The sequence below is a fragment of the Paramisgurnus dabryanus genome, chromosome 6 (genome assembly GCF_030506205.2).
Source record: "Paramisgurnus dabryanus chromosome 6, PD_genome_1.1, whole genome shotgun sequence".
NCBI lineage: Eukaryota > Metazoa > Chordata > Actinopteri > Cypriniformes > Cobitidae > Paramisgurnus > Paramisgurnus dabryanus.
Window position 1 is genome coordinate 10,946,337 of NC_133342.1, and position 20,846 is coordinate 10,967,182.

The window sequence follows — 20,846 nt, forward strand, 5'->3', positions numbered from 1 at the left end:
AGATAGAAGGAGACCACAGCTGGACTCGTATCTTCTCCATCCACGGCCCCTGAGTGTGGCCTGACCTTCACCCGCTGGGACAAAACTACTGCAACCCTCTCAGATTTAAAGATGGAAAACTTATCTCTACTTAATTATGTAAATGTCATTTTGGACACCGGACAGAAATGAGAGAAACAGAACTGTAGCATTTCTGATGTTTTTATTTAGAAAATGCCACAACATTTAGGCATTAATGTATTTAGAAAATAAACAAACAAACAAAAAAATGTACACTCCATGTTACTCCAGAATTTCACTAAACATCTTCCTTTTCTTCGACTCTCCCGTCTGAACCTCCAGCCAAGCGCCACGGCGCTTCACAAAGTGTGTCAGACCGAATTTGGCCCAAACGTGGCGTGCAAACTGATCGGATCTGAGCTGAGATTCACTGGGCACTGATGAAGAAAAATCATCATCAAAACTTTAGAATGCATGAAGCTTAAAACACAATTAACTTATTTTAAACACGCCTTAATATGATACTTCAGTAAACCATGAATATGACATGATTTCTGTTATGAATATTTAAGATAATAAGAAAGTCAACATAAGAAACACAGTGTTACAACATTTCATCATCTGAATTGACATATGATGTAGTATCTTTCCATCCTACACTATAGTATTTTAAACAACACACATTCCTGCTGGATAAGTGTGCATCATATTACCCACAGTCCCCTTGCACTGCAGAAAATTTGCACGGATTCTCTTTTGACTTTTTTACTGAATCTTGAATACTGCCTGGCACCCTAAACAATCACTGTCTTCCTATGAGTCCACAATTTCATGCTGAACGCCGCTTTGAATGTTGGGAAGAAGTCTGCTGTGAAGCTCACACAAGTGCAGGCTCCGTACAGTCGTGCATTAAGTGTGTATATCGAAAGAAAAGTGGCACTTTTGTAAAACCTATAATGACAAATGGGACAACCTATGTTCTTGTGGACTTAAAGGGGTCAGATGACGTTGCCAAAATGAACATTATTTGGTGTAGGGTTGCAAAGGGGTGGATTGTTTCCGGTAAATTTCCGTAAACTGTCCATGGGAACTTAAAGGTGCAATGTGTAATTTTTAGAAGAATCTCTTGACAGAAATGCAAAATATTATACAAAACTATATTATCGGGTGTATAAAGACCTTTCATAATAAACCGTTGTGTTTATTACCTTAGAATGAGACGTTTTTATCTACATACACCGAGGGTCCCCTTACATGGAAGTCCCCATTTTGTGCCGCCATGTTTCTACAGAAGCCCTTAACGGACAAACGTTTTTACTAAGTTGTCTCTGGCGATGACATGTTTGTCCGGTGGTAGCCACCGTAGCTTCTCTATGTGTTTCAAAAGCAAGAGGTGAGCAGTGGACTGAGCCTTTGGTTGGTCGCTAAAATTTACACACTGCACCTTTAATCTGGGGAATTCTGGAACTTTTCCAAATTGGAAACTTAACAGGATTTTTAGGGAATTTTGGGAAATTTATATAAACTCTATGATATACAAAAATGAAAAAAAAAATTTTTATTATAAGCAGACATACACATTTTGAAGAATCCTGATACTTATGGCCATCAAGAATGGATTTATTTGATCAATTTTTTTAAACAAATAAATGCAGGTTTGATATGCATAAGAGACTTCTTTTAAAAACATTAAAAATAGTAATGTGTTCAAACCTTTGGGTGTTTTTTGGGTACTTTTTTAATGATCTTACCAAAAAATTTTCTCAGTCAGTGTATTTGTCTTTACAATGGTATAATGTTGTTGCAGGCTAGCTTACACACAGCACAAGGAAGTTTAAACAAATGTATGTAAATTACGTGAAAACATGAACATTATTTTGTGTGCAGGATTAAAGACATTATCTGTGCATGCTATGGAAGAATGCAAGTACATGTAGGGGTGTGGCCTCAACGACTCTTCAGTAAGCAGTGTGCTGTGTGCATTTGACTAAAGAGTAGAAATTCAACTGAAATTGCATTAAATCTTGTAGTTTTAAACTACATTTTTCTGAATTTTTTTTTCTTTAAACTACATTTCCCTGTTATTTTATTCACATTAATTTCCATGGAAAGTTTCCAGCCTTGAAAATTCTCTACATTTTGCCACCCTTATTTGGTGTAATGCAAAGTGTTCACGCAGATTATTATTTTTTCACATACCGTACAGCAGCGTTTCCCAACCAGCAGATTTCCAAGGGGGCCTCAAGATGACTTAAAATTATTAAAATTGAACAAAACAAGCATTAAAATAAGCTAAAACAAGCAGAAGTCAAGATATTTATTTTTTGGCCATTTTAGTAGCGAATATACATCTGTCTAGTCATTCCAAGCTCTAGTTAATTTTAGGTATAAAAATTAGTGGGGGCTCTTCAAACATTGTTGTGGGAACAAGGGGAGCTTGAATTGAAAAAGGTTGGGAACCACTGCCGTACAGTACTGTTGCTCCTCTATGCACCGCTTTTTAAGAAACACATAGATGTTACAAAGCTCATCGTTCTATTAAGCGCACCTTCCTCTGATTGGCCAGTTATCCAGTATGTTGTAATTGGCCAAATACCTCAAGCGTTTGACGGAAATGTTACACCCCTTACCATATATCAGCTCACAAAGCACAGCGTCTCCAAGACATGGTGGCGGTGACAACAATACTACAGCGAGAATAAAAGTTTCTTACTTTTATGTATACATTTGGGCAGTTTTATGCAAATCTTCCCACACAGTGATGCAGATATGTGGGGCCGGGTTTGAATGAAGCGTTTTAAAAAGAATATCTTTCGGGGTTTGAGACTTTTCAGATCTTCAATATGCACAAACAGCTTTAAACACTCCAAGACAAATGAAAACATGAAATCACATCATATGACCCCTTTAATGGACACAAGAGACCTCAAGTCCACAGGAAGTGTGTCCTCTCACCTGTCAATCAAAACATGTATACACGAGTCAATCTCACCTAGTTTCTCAGCAATGCTTTGTCTCTGACTGATGGTGGCGCTGTTCCAGACGGCTTCTAATAGACGACTGCCACATCTTGAACAGGCCAACTGAACATAAAGCTCCTGTGACAAAACACAGCTCCTGTGAAGTTCATCTACATGTTTGTATTTAGACTATGAAAGTATTTGGACTTGATTTACCTCCAGTTTTCTCAGGAATTTTCCTCTTCCTTTATCACTGACTGACGTCAGCAGCGACTGTAACGCGTGGCTGCCCATGGAGTCGGTGCCGAGGGTCAGCAGATCGCTGGAGCTCAGACCGTGTAAACTGTTCATCAGTATCGATCTGTCTTTGAATTTGGCCAAAGCTTGAACCAGTCGAGAGCCATGATAACATATAGACAGAGAGCGCTGTGTACAGAGAATATAATACAGTCATATCATTATTCATACAAAAATATTATGCATTTAAATCTAACTCTTGAAAGTAATATAAAACATTGCAGAAATAATTCTAAATAAGTTGAATTCTGGATGATCAGGTGGAGCAGGTTTTATTTTGGGACACAGCACTCGACTGTATATTACACATTTGATAAACATTACACATCATTCATGAGTCCACAGCAAAAGACAAGCTACTCTATTTACAGTTTATTTATACTTTTTCATAGCAGCGTTACAGACAAAATATGATGCCTCAGTAAACACAACATGTCTGCAGGCCAAAGACAACTGAGCCAATGAAACTGGAGGAGTTTGTGTTATTATTGTGTACCTGTGTGACTGTGTCGCCCTCTGCTGTCTCTGTGTTGTAATAAACCTCATACGCCAGTAAAGACAGAAACAGAGGCAGACAGCTTGTATGACGAGATGCCGGATCGCTGCAATGAAATGCCTGAGGAGAAATAAAGTTCAGACGGTCAAATATTACAGAATTATAACTCACAAATAAATTTGGATTAATGTTCATCCTCCGATAATCTGCAGCAAAACACAGAAAGATTTATAAAATCAAAACAAAAGCACGCACATCAACCTAAAGTGGGTGCACGATAAAAAAAATTCAGCACACCAAAGCTCCAAAAGTATCAAAAATGTTTTAAGATAAAGATGTTTTTTTTTTGTCATTTTAAGAGGCACAATTATTTTAAGATTTCTGCATTAAAGGGGACATTTCACAAGACTTTTTTTAAAGTTGTCAAATAAATCTTTGGTGTTAGCAGGGTACATGCGACGTTTTAGCTCAAAATACCCCACAGATAATTTATTATAACATGTTAAAATTGACACTTTTTATGTGTGAGCAAAAATGTGCCGTTTTGGGTGTGTCCTTTAAAATGCATATGAGCTGATCTTTGCACTTAATGGGAGTGCCGTGGTTGGATAGTGCAGATTAAGGGGCGGTATTATTATAATAAGATCCCCTTCTGACATCACAAGGGGAGCCAAATTTCAATGAGCTATTTTTTTCACATGCTCGCAGAGAATGGTTTACCAAAACCAAAAGTTACTGGGTTAATCTTTATCACATTTTCTAAGTTGATAGAAGCACTGGGGACCCAATTATAGCACTTAAATATTGAAAAAGTCAGATTTTATGATATGTCCCCTTTAAAATATCCACAAACTACTAGAACTTTGTCATAATTTTTCACATTATTCCAAATGTTTCAAAGATTTTTTTTAAAGTGCTTCACTCCTCTTCATAGGGTCACTTGTCAATGGTTTCACGTCATGGTTATCCTTGGTTTCTGCCATTAAAGCCATCGGTGTGACTGACATCACGTGCACTGCCCAGACCGATCGGCCAATGACATCAAAGTATCGCTGGAGAGATTCATAAGCAGTACTCTCGTGATAGTTTTGTCACATGTCAATCAATCTGCGCAGTGCCGCATACAGAAATAGTAGTTTGTATGCAAAATGTGAATTTAACACGATTCTGGCTAGAGAGAATACAGCTATGGCTGAATCTTGTGAGATGTAGGGTTTACCCACATCTCTTGCAACATATAAGAAAAAAACAATTAAAAACCCATCTCTTCCCAAAATACTTTACATAGATATGGACCGCATTTCTATCTTTTCAGTTAAAAGAAAAAACACTAACTCTTTCTTTTCTCTCAACAGGTATCGTTTTGTAATAGTGAAAACTTGTATCTTGGTATAAGCACCTTTTGTACTATTTCCTAAATACAAATGTTTAGGGTTAGGTTTGGGGGAAGATTAGGAATTCAGGGAGGAGTCGTCCTTGTGAGAAAATGTGCAGGGAGGCAAAATAGTTTCACAAATGATAGAAAACTGCTTATCTGGGTCATTCTATGAAAATGGTGGCTTTTGAACAGGCAACTTTTTAAAAATGTAATTCTTTTTTATACCAACACTTATAGTCAGATGATAGTTTACCTCTTTACATTATAAATCAACTTAAATGACAGCTTAATGTATTTTTTATATTTTTACAACATTACATTAAAAAAATGCTTGTGCTGCTTTTTTGTCACTGAGGTTACCTGTATTTTAGATGACAATTCAGGCTTCCCAGAATGTAATTTGACCATTTAATTTGCATACATAATTCAAGACAGAAAAGTTAATGTAATATTAAGAAATTGTCTTGATTAGTAATAATTTACTTTAAACAGGCATAGGTAAAGTTCTATTGTGTGACCTTTTTCTATTTCTACCATTGTGTATTTTGTTGTTACATTAGAAATAATTGAGTTTGAGTGATCAAAATTGAATGATGATATAATTAAAATGCTTACTAATGAATGCAACATCAGTTAGGTAGATACAAAAACAATATTCTATAAAACTGAGCAACTATGATGCCAGAAAACCAATATGCCATGCGGTAACACCAGTGACGCAAAGTGAAACCAATGACAAAACATACGATTATTATGTGTTTACAATATTAAAACAGTAATGAAATGTTGTCTTTATTAATATAATTTTTGAGGCTTTTATGAAACCTTATGTTGATAAAAAATGTTAGTGGTGTTATTGATTGTCACTGGTGTTATCGTCATGTCACTAGTGTTACCAGCAGCAAAAGTAACACCAGTGATGATAACACCAGTGACAAATCTGCAGACAAAATGGCACATCTAAGATTGCGCCCACAGTAGCTCAAACCACACTTCTTATATTGTAAATAAATCACTTAATCATGCAATTTGAAAAATTATATAAAAAAAAATGTCCTTTCCTCTTACTATAAACTGTAGTAACACCAGTGACACATCTTAAGTCCTCGCATTAAAGTATTAAATTATTTATCAAATTGCTAAAAGATGAGGAGAGTGCACACTCACCATGTGCTTTTCAAAACAGCCACGCCTACAATGAACCTTTGACCCAGAAAGAAGTTGGCAAGGATGTTGATTTTTTTTTCAAAGTGGTGGTTTTTATAAATTGTAACACCAGTGACATGAAATTGAGGGACAGGTATTCTCTGTAAATTATTTATAATTTTTAGTTGATATTTTAGTACTACTTCCCTCTGTATTATGACATGTAAAGGGGGAGAATAATATATTTTTTAACTCAAAATATGTCACTAAACCACGACTCCTGACCCGGGGACAAGCCAATTTCATTGTACTGACCGTGTTCTACAATATATATAAAAAATGGTTTGCAATATAACTTACATATGTTATTAATAATAAAACACTTCAATTAAAACCAAAAACATTTATTTTGTGTCATTATCTGACAATTTTAAGTGTTTTTCCTGGTGGTTGGGGCTGGGACAGGAATGCCACCATTTTCATAGAATGACCCATCTCTAAAGATGAGCCGAGTCCACCTGCTCAAATATGACACCCTATCCATCATAGATTTATGCATTTTAAATAAAAAATATGACATCACAGGTGTCTGGATGCTTCCTGCTGGATAATAGGGGTATAAAAATACATTGATACGGATCGATTACATTTCTAACGATACGATGCATCGATGCCACACATAAAATATTGATATAAGGTACCTTTATTTGAACACTCTACACATATTCTCATTCCTTGATGTTAACGACCATCTATGCATTTCATCCAAAGCACACATTTTCATTTATTTTCGTCTGCTAGTATCAACAAAGTTCATTTTTTTTATCTCAGTGATTGTCACTATTGCACACATTTTGAAATAAAATACTGAAAGACTCTGACTGCTGCCCTCTTAAGTTTGATTTATTTTTCTTTTATAAAAAAGTTAGTTTGTTGAAAATTTTTATAAATATTGGGACAGAGACTGTGCCATTTTCAAAGAGTTTAATAATTAAACGTTAATGATATATATTTTAGTTGCATTTATAAGTCATTAAAAATGTAACTGCTTAACTTGATAAATAATATAAAAATGGCGATAATTAATCGAACCGCATCAAATCATAATCGCATCAAAGAAGCGTTTGATGTATCGCCGGGGAAAAAAAAAATTCGTTATCGAACTGTCACCCCTACTGGATAAGTTTGCATCATATTACCCACAATCCCCTTGCGCTGCAGGAAGTTTGTATGGATTCTCTTTTTGACTTTATTTGGCATCCTAAACACTCACTGTCTTCCTACTAGGGATGGCACAAGTACTCCATTGCTCTGGTACTCAAACGTGACATCAATGATCGATCACGAAAACAATGATCATGTGGGTTTATTTATTTATTGTGGTTATGGCGGCATCTTAGTTTAAGTCTTGCATTTAATGCTGATAGATGCATGTTGTATAATACATTTATGTTGTATATAAGGCTTAATATTATGTAGAGTGCGTCGAATAGAAAGCGCTTCTGTTTGTGTTTATTAACCCTTTAGTTTCACTTCATCACGCAGCTTTTCCTGTTAGAGGTTTCTGTTAAAAAACATTTGATTAATTAATAATCTAGCATGTGGTCATAGTTTCTTCAAAATTATTTTATTATATAAAGTTTTATTTTAACAAAATTATATAAAGTTTTATTTCAGTGTATTTAATAAAAATATTTTAATTTTCTCCATGACGTATACACCCCGCCCCTTTAATTGCCCCGCCCCCAGTTAATCGAGTACTCCTTTTTCAGACCTATGGATTAATCAACATGACAAAAAGACGTCCTACAAGTGCACAATTTCATGACGTAAAGCTGCTTTGGTGGTCGGGAAGAAGTCTGCTGTGAAGCTCGCACAGGTGCAGGCTCAGGAAAATCACGTTAAGGGCGCATATCGACCGAAGAGGGGGTGCATATGAGCACCATTTTGAAACCTAAAATGACAAATGGTACACCGTACAGTCCTTGTGAACTTAAAAACAACATTATTTTCTGAATTTGAGATCTGTTACTTCATTTTATTGCTTTAGATCATTTCTATTTTCCCATCTGAAAATTGCTTGTGTATGTTTTAAAGTTCTCTTATGTTGATTAGATGATTGTGTATGTGTATTCCCATGCTTATATATATATATATATATATATATATATATGATACGATTGCTCAAATTTTGTTGTGGGTGTGAGGGTCTAGTCTAGTTGTCTGTTTTTTGAATATCTGTAAATTTTATATGATTTTTTCTTGTTTAGGACCCCCTCAAAAATGAGCATCTTAAGGAGCTATCCTTCTAATAAATAATTGAAATAAATAAATTTGGTATTTGTAATTCAATGTGTTTACGATAAATGGGGACAAACGTTGCCTTTCACAGCACTATAAATGAAAGCTGGACGTGGCATAACTTCAAAAGAATGCTTTAAACGTGGGCCCCAATTCGGGGAGGAATCTACACTTCGTCCTTGTGAGAAAGGGAGGCAGAATAGTTTGTTTATCTTTCACAAATGCTAAAAACCTGCTTTATCTGAAGATGAGCCGAGTGCACTTGCTTACGTGTGTTAAGTCATTTAAATAAGTGTCAGAGACGATTGTTTGAACTCATCCAGACCTGTAGGAGGCGCTGTAGGAGTGCGTCCTGTTTCTCCTCCCACTGCACACAGCTCTCTACAAGCTGCACTACAACTCCCATGTGACCGGCAGCGAGCACCGCCTCAAAGCCCTCCATCAATTCATCAAAGATCTTCAGGAACTACAGACATGAAAACAGAGATGATCAGTAACCTTGCACATTTGTTTTCAAGTCAAAAGAGGATTACAGATGTTCAAAGTACCACTCTGAGACTGCTGGAGACTGAGATCAGTGTTTGGATGGTGTAGTTTGCGATGGGATGAAGGGCCAGAGACATCAGCTGATCTTTCAGGTGATCCCTGTAGACGTTACGCAGCAGAGCCTTATGGGAGAACTTGAAGATGGTTTGGATGAGGTGACTGCAGGACGGGTCTTTCAGAAACACCAGAAGTGGACTGACGGAGGAGAGATTAACAAAAAGTTTGTTCTGTTCTTTACACAAATCAATGAATTGTGTCGACATTTTTTATCTCACCTGACTCCAGGAGCAGAGCTGAGTGATGTCAGGTATCCCATGATGCACTTGTTGATTTTTTTACACAGTATGGGTCTCTTTCTGTGACACACTGTCAGGAGCGTTTGAAGCGTGGCACTGGCGCTGGGATTCGTGGCACAGACTGTAAATAAACAGACGATGATAACGACAGGATTTCTTCTAGAACTTCATCTTTAAATAAAGACTGAATTTACCGTTGATGTTTTCCATCAGAGACTCAGAGAGATATTTCAGCTCCCACCAGAATGATGTTGGTATCTCAAAATCTGTCAGCACACTTTCAGACCTTTTGTCTTTTTTCACTGGCAAAAAAATAAAAAAAACAGATTTAACCACACATTTTTATTACTGAGGCAGAAATACGAAACACCAATGGTGGACAAAATCATTGTTGCTGTATGTGGCACATGGAGCTGTACGACACATTTTCAAAATTTTATACAGTCCCTCCAGAAAAATGTGATTGCATGTTTCAACGCATAATCAGCCAAGTGGGAGACGCTTTTTTTATAACGCTGCACTTTCGCAGCATAAATTGCAGATTTCCATCCGCAAAATATGCGGGGCTTGCATGATTTCATAATCCCAGCATTTTCGTAGCAAAAATGTAATATATCTTAACAGAAAGTTGAAAAATGTTGCAATTACCTCACAGAAGCGCAGCCGTGTCCCTGTTGCCATGGGAACGTTATGAAGTGACGTGATTATGTGAAGAGTTTTTGCAAGTTCCCGCAATTTCATCGCATAAAATTGCATAAATATCCCACAAATTCCATTGCATTTTTTAAGAAAACGTTCCACAAGATCAAGGATTTTGGCCCGCAGAAATCACAAAAAAACTCTGGAAGGACTGTTTAAAGGTTTGCACGCCAATGACACGAGAACTTAAAATTTTCAAACTATGTGCGAATAGTGCTATTTATTCACTTCATTCACATCTAGTATGAATGCACAGTAATGGTGTTTGTCAATCAAATTCAGTTGTGTTGGAGTTATTGTGTGTATTTGTTGCAGTACGGATGGGTGTGTGTGTGTGTTACCTTGTTTAGCATCAGAAGGTTCTGAAGTCAAACAGCCTCCCAGCACATGTATGAGCGTTCGGAGCACATGGGATCCGTGAGGGTCTTTGATGAAATCCAGGATATTTTCTCTGATCACTCCACACAAACGCTGAACCTGAACCTCCAATATCCCACAATCCTCTTCTTCTGTCTGTGTGACATCTGATGTCTCTTCCGCACCATTTTTCTCTTTGTAATAAATAAAAGTGAGCTTATGTTTAAGGCACATACCTGTTTTTGTACCGCATGTAATTTTAAAACATGTTTGATTAATATTTGATATCACACCATGACTTCTGCTCATCACAGACTTAAAATCCTTTCTTAACACAAGTGTTTGTGTAGCATTATGTTGGTAGGTGAGTCAGGGAACAAACAAACCAATAAAATGCACATTAAAGATGAACTGGCTGACACATGTATGTGAATCTCACCTGTCCACCTGTGTGCCTGTCTCAAAGCGCTCTCGATCACATGACCTCCACACTGATTACACGCTACATCTTTGAACTCTGACCCCGTCTCTCCGCCCAGTTCTGCCAGCATTTCTCCCACCTGAACGGTTGTAGCCAATGACAGCAGCTTCTCCAGAGCCAGACTGCCCGTCATATCCATGGCAACAAGACCGGCTTTGCCCTTCACCTCTGACAGAACATTCTCCACAAACAGACCTGACCAGAGATAGAAACACCATACAGTCACAACAAAGCTTATAGAGCACATATGTAAGAAATCATGCTGAATATATTCAATGATATTAGATCAATGCTGGACTGTAACAAACAAGTATTCATTTCAGAGTTATTATTATGTTTCAACTTTGAAATAAAGTAGGGCTTCAACAACATACTAGCCATCAGAATTTGCATGTACAGTTGTGAAATGGCACTGTTTTTGGAGTAAGTCGTGACTACACCAGAAATGTTGGTTTAGAAATGTTGGAAAAGGTGGTTTAAACTGGTCTAAGGGTTTTGTGCTTCAGTAAACACGTTCACGTCACCTTTCTCCTCTTCTTCAGTGAATCCCTCTTTGAGTCGCTCGCTGACGCGCCGGAAGTAACCCACGGTCATCGCATCCAATCGCGCTCTCTTCCCGACTCCATCACCGCCGCTGCTGCCCTGCGCCGTTCGTTTCTTTGGTGTCTTCTGTTCTTCTTTAAAATACCTTTGTCCTTTAGCCTTCATCTTCTCAATCATCTCTCATCTGAAACATGCGTTTGCTTTGTTAATAATCTGTGAGGATGTAAAACACTAAAAAGAGGTGGTTGTTGATAATTGTATTTTTTCTTTGCATCATATTTTATTTGTAGTACCTCAAGACTGTTGTGTTAATTTTTTTTTGCTTAATAACATTGTAATATTAGCAAAATATTTCATTCATAAATGTAGATTCTTTAAATCCCCCCCACTACTTATGGTATTCAAAAATGACTTAAAATGTTTTTCCAAAGCCCTTAATAAGATGAAAGGTCAGAGTGCTATGAAGCTGCTTTACTTATTGACATCATTTCATTTATTGTGATACTGCCAGTCTGCCCCTAATATTTATCTTTATTTTATTTATTTATTTTTCTTTTACTTGCTATTTAAGTTCATGTAAATTATAATTTCAGATTTCTATTTATTTTTTCTTGTGTTAAGCCTGTAGTAGTTATTTACACTGTGAATGTATATTTGCCTTTGTTGTTTATATACTTTTCTATTCAATAAAAAAAATGGATCTCTGTCTTACTACATTAATGCTGTCATATAACGTTTGTTATACTCATACCGTGCCATTCACATGACATTTATAAGAGGCTTTAAGGAATGACATGGTATCATTACCTGTCCAAATTAAACACGGTGCATGATTTACACAAAGAATACTACAGTACATATCTAAAACACCGTGGTCATTTTAACACTTCATGTGCTGCCACGAAAATATAATTTTTGAATCAAGATCAATGTCACAATCCATAAAACAACATAAGTTACTGAAAAGTGTTGATGACTTCATGTCATAAACTAGACAAACACGCGTCTTATACCACTATAATTATTATTGCACGACAGGATTACCAGTCTGATAATAACACATACATACCTAAATGCGAATGTATAATCAATTAACATATTAAAATAAATAACTCACCAGTTTGCACGGAATTATTTCGTTCACGTGTATGAACAGGCGACGCAGCGTGATGACGTCACAGCAACGCGGCGACAGAATCGCACGTCATTGCTGACCGAAACAAAAGTCTTTTTTGGTTTACATTTTGGGACAATATTATAAACATAAAGTCTAAATCTCTTTTTATAAAACAAAATATTTATTTATAAAATATTTATTTTTTGTGCTTTGTATAATGATAATTATTTACGTGGGCTTTTCAATGCAGAAAAAGTCACATTAGATTAAACTAAAACTACAATTGAGTTTTTAATTTTAACACTGAAAATCATAATATAAAATATTATGTAAATATAAAACATGCAATGGAAAGGGGGAGGACACCACGACCTCTTTATTGGCGCACTGACCAATTAGAGTACAGTTTTCTCACACGCAAACAAGAATAAAATAAAGAATTGTAATAATTATTTTTAATTTTTATGTTTTTTTATTTTTGTGTTATGTCTTCTTGCTTATGTGGTATGTGGTTGTGATTATGATGTATGTAATTCTGTAAAGAAAAGAGAAAAGAAAACATAAAAAATAATAATTATCCGAATAATCTGATAATTTCAATCCAAATACGAATGATGTACAGGTGTAAAAATGGACATGAAATGAAACAAGGTTTTATATGGGTTATAAACAACAAGGCATTTATTGATCCATACAGTATATTTAATCATGTACAATATTTCTTCAAACAATATTAACGTTTGCGGTAATTAAACCTTTAAACTCATTACAGTATGATTGTCCTGAATAAATATCACACAAGACTTAATATTTACAGTATAAACAAATAATATTAAAAATTGTATGCAAAAGTCAAAATGAACAATAAAGAGATGCAAGAAAGAAAGCGAAAGCTTTGGATCGTTTGATGGTGGTGCACAGCAAGTGATGACGTCATGGATGTTACATAATTCCTTCATATATTATGGTATATGAAGTCGATTTACAAGACAAAGTAACACTTATTTCACTAAACAGCTGCAACACTCATCTGTGCTGTAATTCAGAACACTAGAAAGTGTTTCATTAAGATCACGAGAGAGTCTGGAGATGTTTCTGTACATATGATGGCCCTCGTAATTCATTAAATGATAAACAGGTATGAATCAGACAGCAAGGCCTCCCGAACACTCGTCTGATTCTTCATTGTGCTTCTGAAAGGACGTCCACATCTGTATAAACATAAAACACCTTCTAAAACAACATCTACACAGTCTTTAGCAAAGCTCAAGTGTCCGGAGAGCCTGAAATCAAAAACTGAAGCCACGACTGGAGCTGTGACATCATGAACACGTTGAAAGAGAAGAGTATGAAGCTGAACTTGGAGTTTTCACAGTCTTGATGCATTACAGCTGGATAAATTTATATTTTTAAAGATATACAAGCTGACTGTACACAAACACAGAAGTCCGGTGGCATTAGCCTGAGTTCAGATACTCCAACGCCACTTCATAGCAGAACTTGTACTGATCCTAGAAAAAAAAAACATATAAACAGTAAACAGAAACATAACAACAAGAGTTTTCTTTTAACTTCATTGTATTAGGCTTAAAATGAAAGCCTGTCACACAATCACAATATAAGCTAAAAATGGTTCTTTCATGGGATGGTGAAGCACCTTTATTTTTAAGAGTGTATGTCAGAAGCACTTGTGTGACATATGCTCTTAAAAATAAAGGTGCTTCACCATAACATGGAAGAACCATTTTTAGCTGAAGGGTTCCCTAAAGAACCCTTAACATCTTTAGATTATTAACAAATGTCTCTTTGACCGAATGGTTCTTCTGTCGCATCACTTTGAGGATGGTTTCTTAAGCACCTTTATTTATAAGAGTGTTTTAATCTATAGACCAGTGAGAAACATCATCTGATTTTTTGTCTTTTCAAAGATTTACAATCTTTTGCTTCTATTAGTCAGATGTTTCGTCAGAGCTTTATCTCATATTTCAGTACATACACTATAAACCGTGTGAATGTCTGAGTGAACTGGGATCAGTTTCTGTGTGTGTGTGTAAGATGAGGATTCATTACCAGCAGATCCACCATGTTGGGTTTGTTGTTCCTCAGAGTTTTAACAGCGTGAAACACATCAACAGATCGCTGATGTCGTAACATTTCACTGACTATACTGATGGCACAAAACGTCCCGCTGCGACCTCCTCCGTTCCTAAAGAGCAAACAAACACACAGGCAGGACATCATAAATACTATTAATATCAATCTATATGAGCAGAGGCGGACATTAATTAAGTATTTTTACTTTCTACATAAAAGTTAATTTTAGGTATTTGTATTTTATCTAGAGCTGGGCATAGACTAATCTAGATTAATCTCATACAAAATAAAAGTAATTTTTTGCATAACATATAAGTTTGTGCAGTGTGTAATTATTATGTATATATAAATACGCACACATTCATGTATGCATTTAAGAAACATTTACATGTGTATATATTTATTTATATTTGAATATGTTCTAAATTATATATAAATAAAAAAACTATATATAAATAAAACATTTCTTACATATATATGTATGTATGTATGTATGTATGTGTGTGTGTTTAAATATACATAATATTTACACACATCACAAACTCATATATTATGCAAAAAAATACTTTTATTTTGTATGAGATTAATCTAGATTAATCTATGCCCAGCCCTAATTTTATCAGTGTTTTTCTTTGGAAAACATAGCAAAGCATATTATCATAATGTTTACTCTATTACATCTCATAATTTCAAGTTTTTGGTTTATATTTAATATTTAAGTACATTAAACATCTATTTTTTTTTCTTTTACTTAAATAAAAAGTACTTTTTACTTTTACTCAAGAAGTACACATTTTTTTATGAAATTAGGTATTAAATCAATTTTAATATTCAATATAAAAGGACTCTGATTTAGCACAACCCTGATAAAGCACAGATGCTTGGAAAATTTACTTAAAATACTCAAGTAGTGTCCACTTCTGTATATGAGCCTATATGAAAGTGCTTAAAAACCTTTACGGGATGTACAAATGTATAACATGGACCACATGAGATTTAAAACCACTGAAGTGTAAACAGTTCGGTCAGAACTTAATGGTTCTGAAAGTGAGCAGAACATCAGACTTCTATGGCTCCAGATACTTGCAGTCTCGGCCACTCGAGAGGAAGTAAGTGAGCGAGACTGTCCCATTTTATTTTAAAACTGGCAAAATTTTTCCGCTTCGGAGCAGTATCGACGTCTAAGTGTAGCATATCCTATCCTTTATTCTGGATGTAAATTGTGAGACTTTTGCCCAAACTTTGCGAGATGTTATAGAAACTTTTTAATTTAAAGTTAATAAATGGATATTTACATATTTGGGTAGTAAAATGGAAAGGGATGCACATTTCTTTGGTGCAAACATTGTGATGTATTTTGTAAAATATCTGCAAATATTTGCTTTTATCACATAATTAGAAACAACATAAATTGTGTGGTTTATTCAGGAACTACTAAATAAACTTTAATAAAAGTGCATGAAGAGTTTTTTACAGATGCAAAGATTTCTGCTTCTGAAAGATTCAGATAAGTGTAGATAATAATCTTTAAATTAATTTCAGAATGTTTATGTGTTTATTTTATTAAGAGAAAACTTAAAATATATATTTTAAGTAGCTTAAAAAATTGCTGCCACTACCTTGATTGACATGTTTACACTTGCTAAGTGTGTCCCACTGGGTGAATAAATGTAAATGCATGCTTGGGATCTTCATGCTTACTAGAACACTTGGGGGAAATACAGTAAAAATATCAGGTGAAGTAGTCAAGTGATCAAGTGCAAGACCACAAGTGTGGGTATTTGGACACAGCCATGATGCATGATGGGATACGCACTGCATCCAAAGGGCACTGCACTTGATCTGAATTTTAATTCATGGGACAGTCTTGAGGCAGCCAGCTTGTGTGAAGTGTAATTGATGTGTTTAGCCAGTAGATGGCGATGTTCATCCTTCCATCAGATGAAACCCACAAAACAAAACTAAAGTCCTCTCAGCAGCTCTCTGTGTTAATGAATGCACTAATGATTATTGATCTGTTTTTCTGCTCTGATCCGACAGACTTATAGAGGATTGTGTGAGGAGCGTCTGTATGTCTAGAGATCTGTGCGTGTGTCTGTGTGTGTCTGTGTGTTAATGCAGAGCTGCCTGGACACATCTCTCATTCAAAGCCGAATCCCAGATCACATATTTTCTGTAATTTGTTGGAAAGTTAGTATCGAGTAGTCATTTAAAGACATTTAAGAAGAATAGATTATGACAGGTTCAGTTCATCTGGATTAATACTTTGTTCTGAGTTGTAATGCATTATAATGGCCTCATTTGTCATGTTCTTATTTGACGTGTGTTTTATTATATTGAACAGAGAGGACAGCACAGTGACTGCATGTTGCAATTCTTTATTACGACTCGCATAACCAAAGAAGCATTGAAACATCGCTCTCTAGTGGTACATTGCCATAATTAGACATAATAAACACACATGCACTTACTGCAACATCATGCACACAACATACTACACCATACACACCATGCAAAGCTTTGTGGGTGACAACTTCATTTAAATATGGGAGTGAATACTCTAAATGATTGTTTCATGCTTGTACCTAACAAGATTCACTCCTGTAAATGTGATGATTGACAAACAGGTAACTATAGCAATGTTTGCTGTCTAATGCTGAGTACACACAAACGCAAAACATCACGTTCCTCACTTTAGATTACTCATGGGATTAAACTTTGAGTTGAATATTTTCTCTTTGCGCGAAGACATGTTTGAGGTGAATGGCGCCCAATTTGCGTCATTCGCATCATCCAGTGTGCACAGTGAGCGAGAGTGAGACGCTAGTTAAAGTAAACTTTAAGTAACTTTTATAACCTTAAGTAAATTTTAAGTATTAAATACATACATTTTTTTATATTTAAATGTATGTTTTATTGGCATAGAACAACTAATCTTAATTGAGTTTCTTATTTTAGACTATATTATTATTTCCTGATAAGGTATCTGAAATATTTTTTCTGTGTTCTCGCGACCTTCTGAGTTCATTCTTGCAAGACCAATCTCTATGAAAACACAAGTCCGTTCTTTGCATTCTTAAAATTAAGAAACAGCCCGTATTTGTGTATTCAGTCATGGTTATAATGATGGTTGGACTTTAATCGGATTATCTGTGTCATTGATGATACTGTACTCACAGACAGTGTACTACGGTACGTCCCTCTCCACCATCATATTCCTCCTGCCATTTGTCCACCTGGTGGATGAGTTTGAGAAAAGAGCGTTTGGACACAGGTGTGTCACGATACATGGGCCATCCCAAAAACTGGAACTGCTGAACCATACGATACCCATCCTGCGGCTGAAACACAAACACACACACAGTTTATGAGACATGAACACCTGCATTGATAGCTTTCAAGAGCTTTATGATATGAATGCATTAACTCTATAGTGGCGCTGTATCTCAAAACCTAATTATGACAAAATATGTAACTATTTTTCCATAAATAGTGAAATGAATCCTTGTTTGTTGAAATAAATCTCTCAGCTCAGCTGTGTGTATTTGATCACTTATCACTGTTAGAAGTCTTTAAATAAACCTTATGAGCTTTATGCTGTTGTGTCTCAATAACAGAAGAAACACAAACACTGCTCATAAAGATGCCTGTGAGGCAGTGATATGATATAATGAACAACAGCATGTATAAACACAGATAGATAGATGGGTGGATAGATAGATAGAAAGATGGATAGACAGACAGATAGATGGACAGACAGATGTAAAGATAGACAGACAGATGGATGGATAGATAGATAGATAGAAAGACAGACAGACAGACAGACAGACGTAAAGATAGACAGAGAGACAGACAAACAGACGGACAGACAGATGGATAGATGGATAGATAGATAGATAGATAGATAGATAGATAGATAGATAGATAGATAGATAGATAGATAGATAGATAGAAATATAGATAGACAGACAGACAGACAGACAGACAGATAGACGGACAGACAGATGAAAAGATAGACAGACGGATGGATAGATAGATAGAAAGAAAAATAGACAGACAGACAGATAGACGGACAGACAGATGTAAAGATAGACAGACAGATGTAAAGATAGACAAACAGATGGACAGACAGATGGATCAATATGTAGATAGACAGACAGACAAATTGACAAACAGGCAGATAGATAGACAGATGGATAAGCAGACAAACGGATATACAGATGGATAGACAGACAGACAGATAGATGGACAGACCGATGTAAAGATAGACAGACAGATGGATGGATAGATAGAAAGATAGATAGACAGACAGACAGACAGACAGACAGACAGATAGACGGACAGACAGATGTAAAGATAGACAGACAGATGGACATACAGATGGATGGATAGATAGAAAGATAGATAGACAGACAGACAGACAGACAGACAGACGGACAGACGGATGTAAAGATAGACAAACAGATGGACAGACAGATGGATCAATATGTAGATAGACAGACAGACAAATTGACAAACAGGCGGATAGACAGACAGCTGGATAAGCAGGCTGACGGATATACAGACAGACAGACAGACAGACAGACAGACAGAGAGACAGACAGAAAGATTGACAGACAGATGTAAAGATAGACAGACAGATGTACAGAAGACAGATGGATCAATATGTAGATAGACAGACAAATAGACAAATAGATAGATAGATAGATAGATAGATAGACAGATAGACAGATGGACGGACAGACAGACAGACAGACAGACAGACCGATCAATATGTAGATAGACAGACAGACAGATGGACAGCGGATAGACATATAGACGGACAGACAGATGTAAAGATAGACAGACAGATGGATAGATAGATAGATAGAAAGAAATATAGACAGACAGACAGATAGACGGACAGACAGATGTAAAGATAGACAAACAGATGGACAGACAGATGGATCAATATGTAGATAGACAGACAGACAAATTGACAAACAGGCGGATAGACAGACAGCTGGATAAGCAGACAGACGGATATACAGATGGATAGACAGACAGACAGACAGACAGAGAGACAGAGAGACAGATGGACAGACAGAAAGATGGACAGACAGATGTAAAGATAGACAGACAGATGGACAGAAGACAGATGGATCAATATGTAGATAGACAGACAAATAGATAGATAGATAGATAGATAGATAGATAGATAGATAGATAGATAGATAGATAGATAGATAGATAGATAGATAGACGGATGGACGGACGGACATACAGACAGACCGATGAATATGTAGATAGACAGACAGACAGATGGACAGCGGATAGAAAGACAGAAGGATAAGCAGACAGACGGTTAGACAGATGGATGGACAGACAGACAGACAGATGGAGAGACAGGCAGACAGACAGATAGATAGATGGATGGACGGACAGACAGACAGACAGATGGATTGATATGTAGATAGACAGACAAATTGGCAAACAGGCGGATAGACAGAGAGAGATAGATAAGCAGACAGATGGATAGACAGATGGACAGACAGACAGACAAATAGACAGGGAGACAGACAGACAGACAGATATACGGATAGATAGATAGACAGACGGACAGACAGACGGTCAGACAGACAAACAGACAGACATACAGGTAGAGACAGACTGTCAGACAGAGAAACAGACGGACAAATGGATGATAGATAGACAGAAGGACAAGACAGCCGGACAGTCAGACGGACAAATAAACAGACAGACAGAGAGACAGACGGATGGATTCGAGTTAAATGATCTAAACTCTCTCAGAGTCTAATGAATGATGGGCTTTTATTTCTTTTGTCTCAGTCACAGCACTCATATGAACTTAAGTGGTTACCTGTTATCTGCTGAATACACTGATCATATCATTTATGTCTTAACTATAAACATAAGAAGAGATGATAAAAACATTCATTCATGTCATGATGTGTTGAGTTACACACCCGAGCAGCGTTATATATTCTGAATATCCTGCTGATGATGTCCTCTTCTAGATCAGCTGAAACAAACTCCACCTGAAGAGGACCGTGACGATGAACACCGTTCTCCGGCCAATACTGTGGACACAACTGAACACAAACACACAACAGCAGAAAATTAAACAAAGAAATA

The 20,846-nt window shown here is 36.2% G+C and overlaps 2 protein-coding genes across 3 annotated transcripts in view; both read right to left on the reverse strand.

Annotated features, from left to right (window-relative positions):
* Positions 1-213: 213 nt before the first annotated feature.
* Positions 214-12,702, reverse strand: LOC135744246 (nucleolar protein 9). Of its 2 annotated transcripts, none has more exons than XM_065262249.2 (12): positions 12,618-12,677; positions 11,482-11,731; positions 10,916-11,152; positions 10,461-10,670; positions 9,615-9,722; positions 9,400-9,541; positions 9,127-9,319; positions 8,904-9,044; positions 3,754-3,873; positions 3,177-3,386; positions 2,993-3,098; positions 214-437 (listed from the first exon to the last, which is right to left on the reverse strand). In XM_065262249.2, exons 2-12 carry the CDS (start codon positions 11,675-11,677, stop codon positions 283-285), a joined length of 1,818 nt encoding a protein of 605 aa, XP_065118321.1. In that variant the 5' UTR covers positions 11,678-11,731; positions 12,618-12,677; the 3' UTR covers positions 214-282. The 2 variants fall into 2 exon arrangements, with proteins under 2 accessions (XP_065118321.1, XP_065118320.1); XM_065262248.2 differs by having other exon boundaries at positions 215-437; positions 11,482-11,684; positions 12,618-12,702.
* A 475-nt stretch (positions 12,703-13,177) lies between these two features.
* LOC135744126 (receptor-type tyrosine-protein phosphatase mu-like) overlaps positions 13,178-20,846 on the reverse strand; it is a 218,618-nt gene continuing 210,949 nt past the window's right edge. Inside the window, exons 30-33 of the mRNA XM_073814927.1 lie at positions 20,678-20,803; positions 17,889-18,052; positions 14,688-14,823; positions 13,178-14,128 (exon numbers count right to left, since the gene is read on the reverse strand). Coding sequence (XP_073671028.1) covers positions 14,075-14,128; positions 14,688-14,823; positions 17,889-18,052; positions 20,678-20,803 — 480 coding nt within the window. The 3' untranslated portion in view covers positions 13,178-14,074. The remainder of the gene's footprint in view (positions 14,129-14,687; positions 14,824-17,888; positions 18,053-20,677; positions 20,804-20,846) is intronic.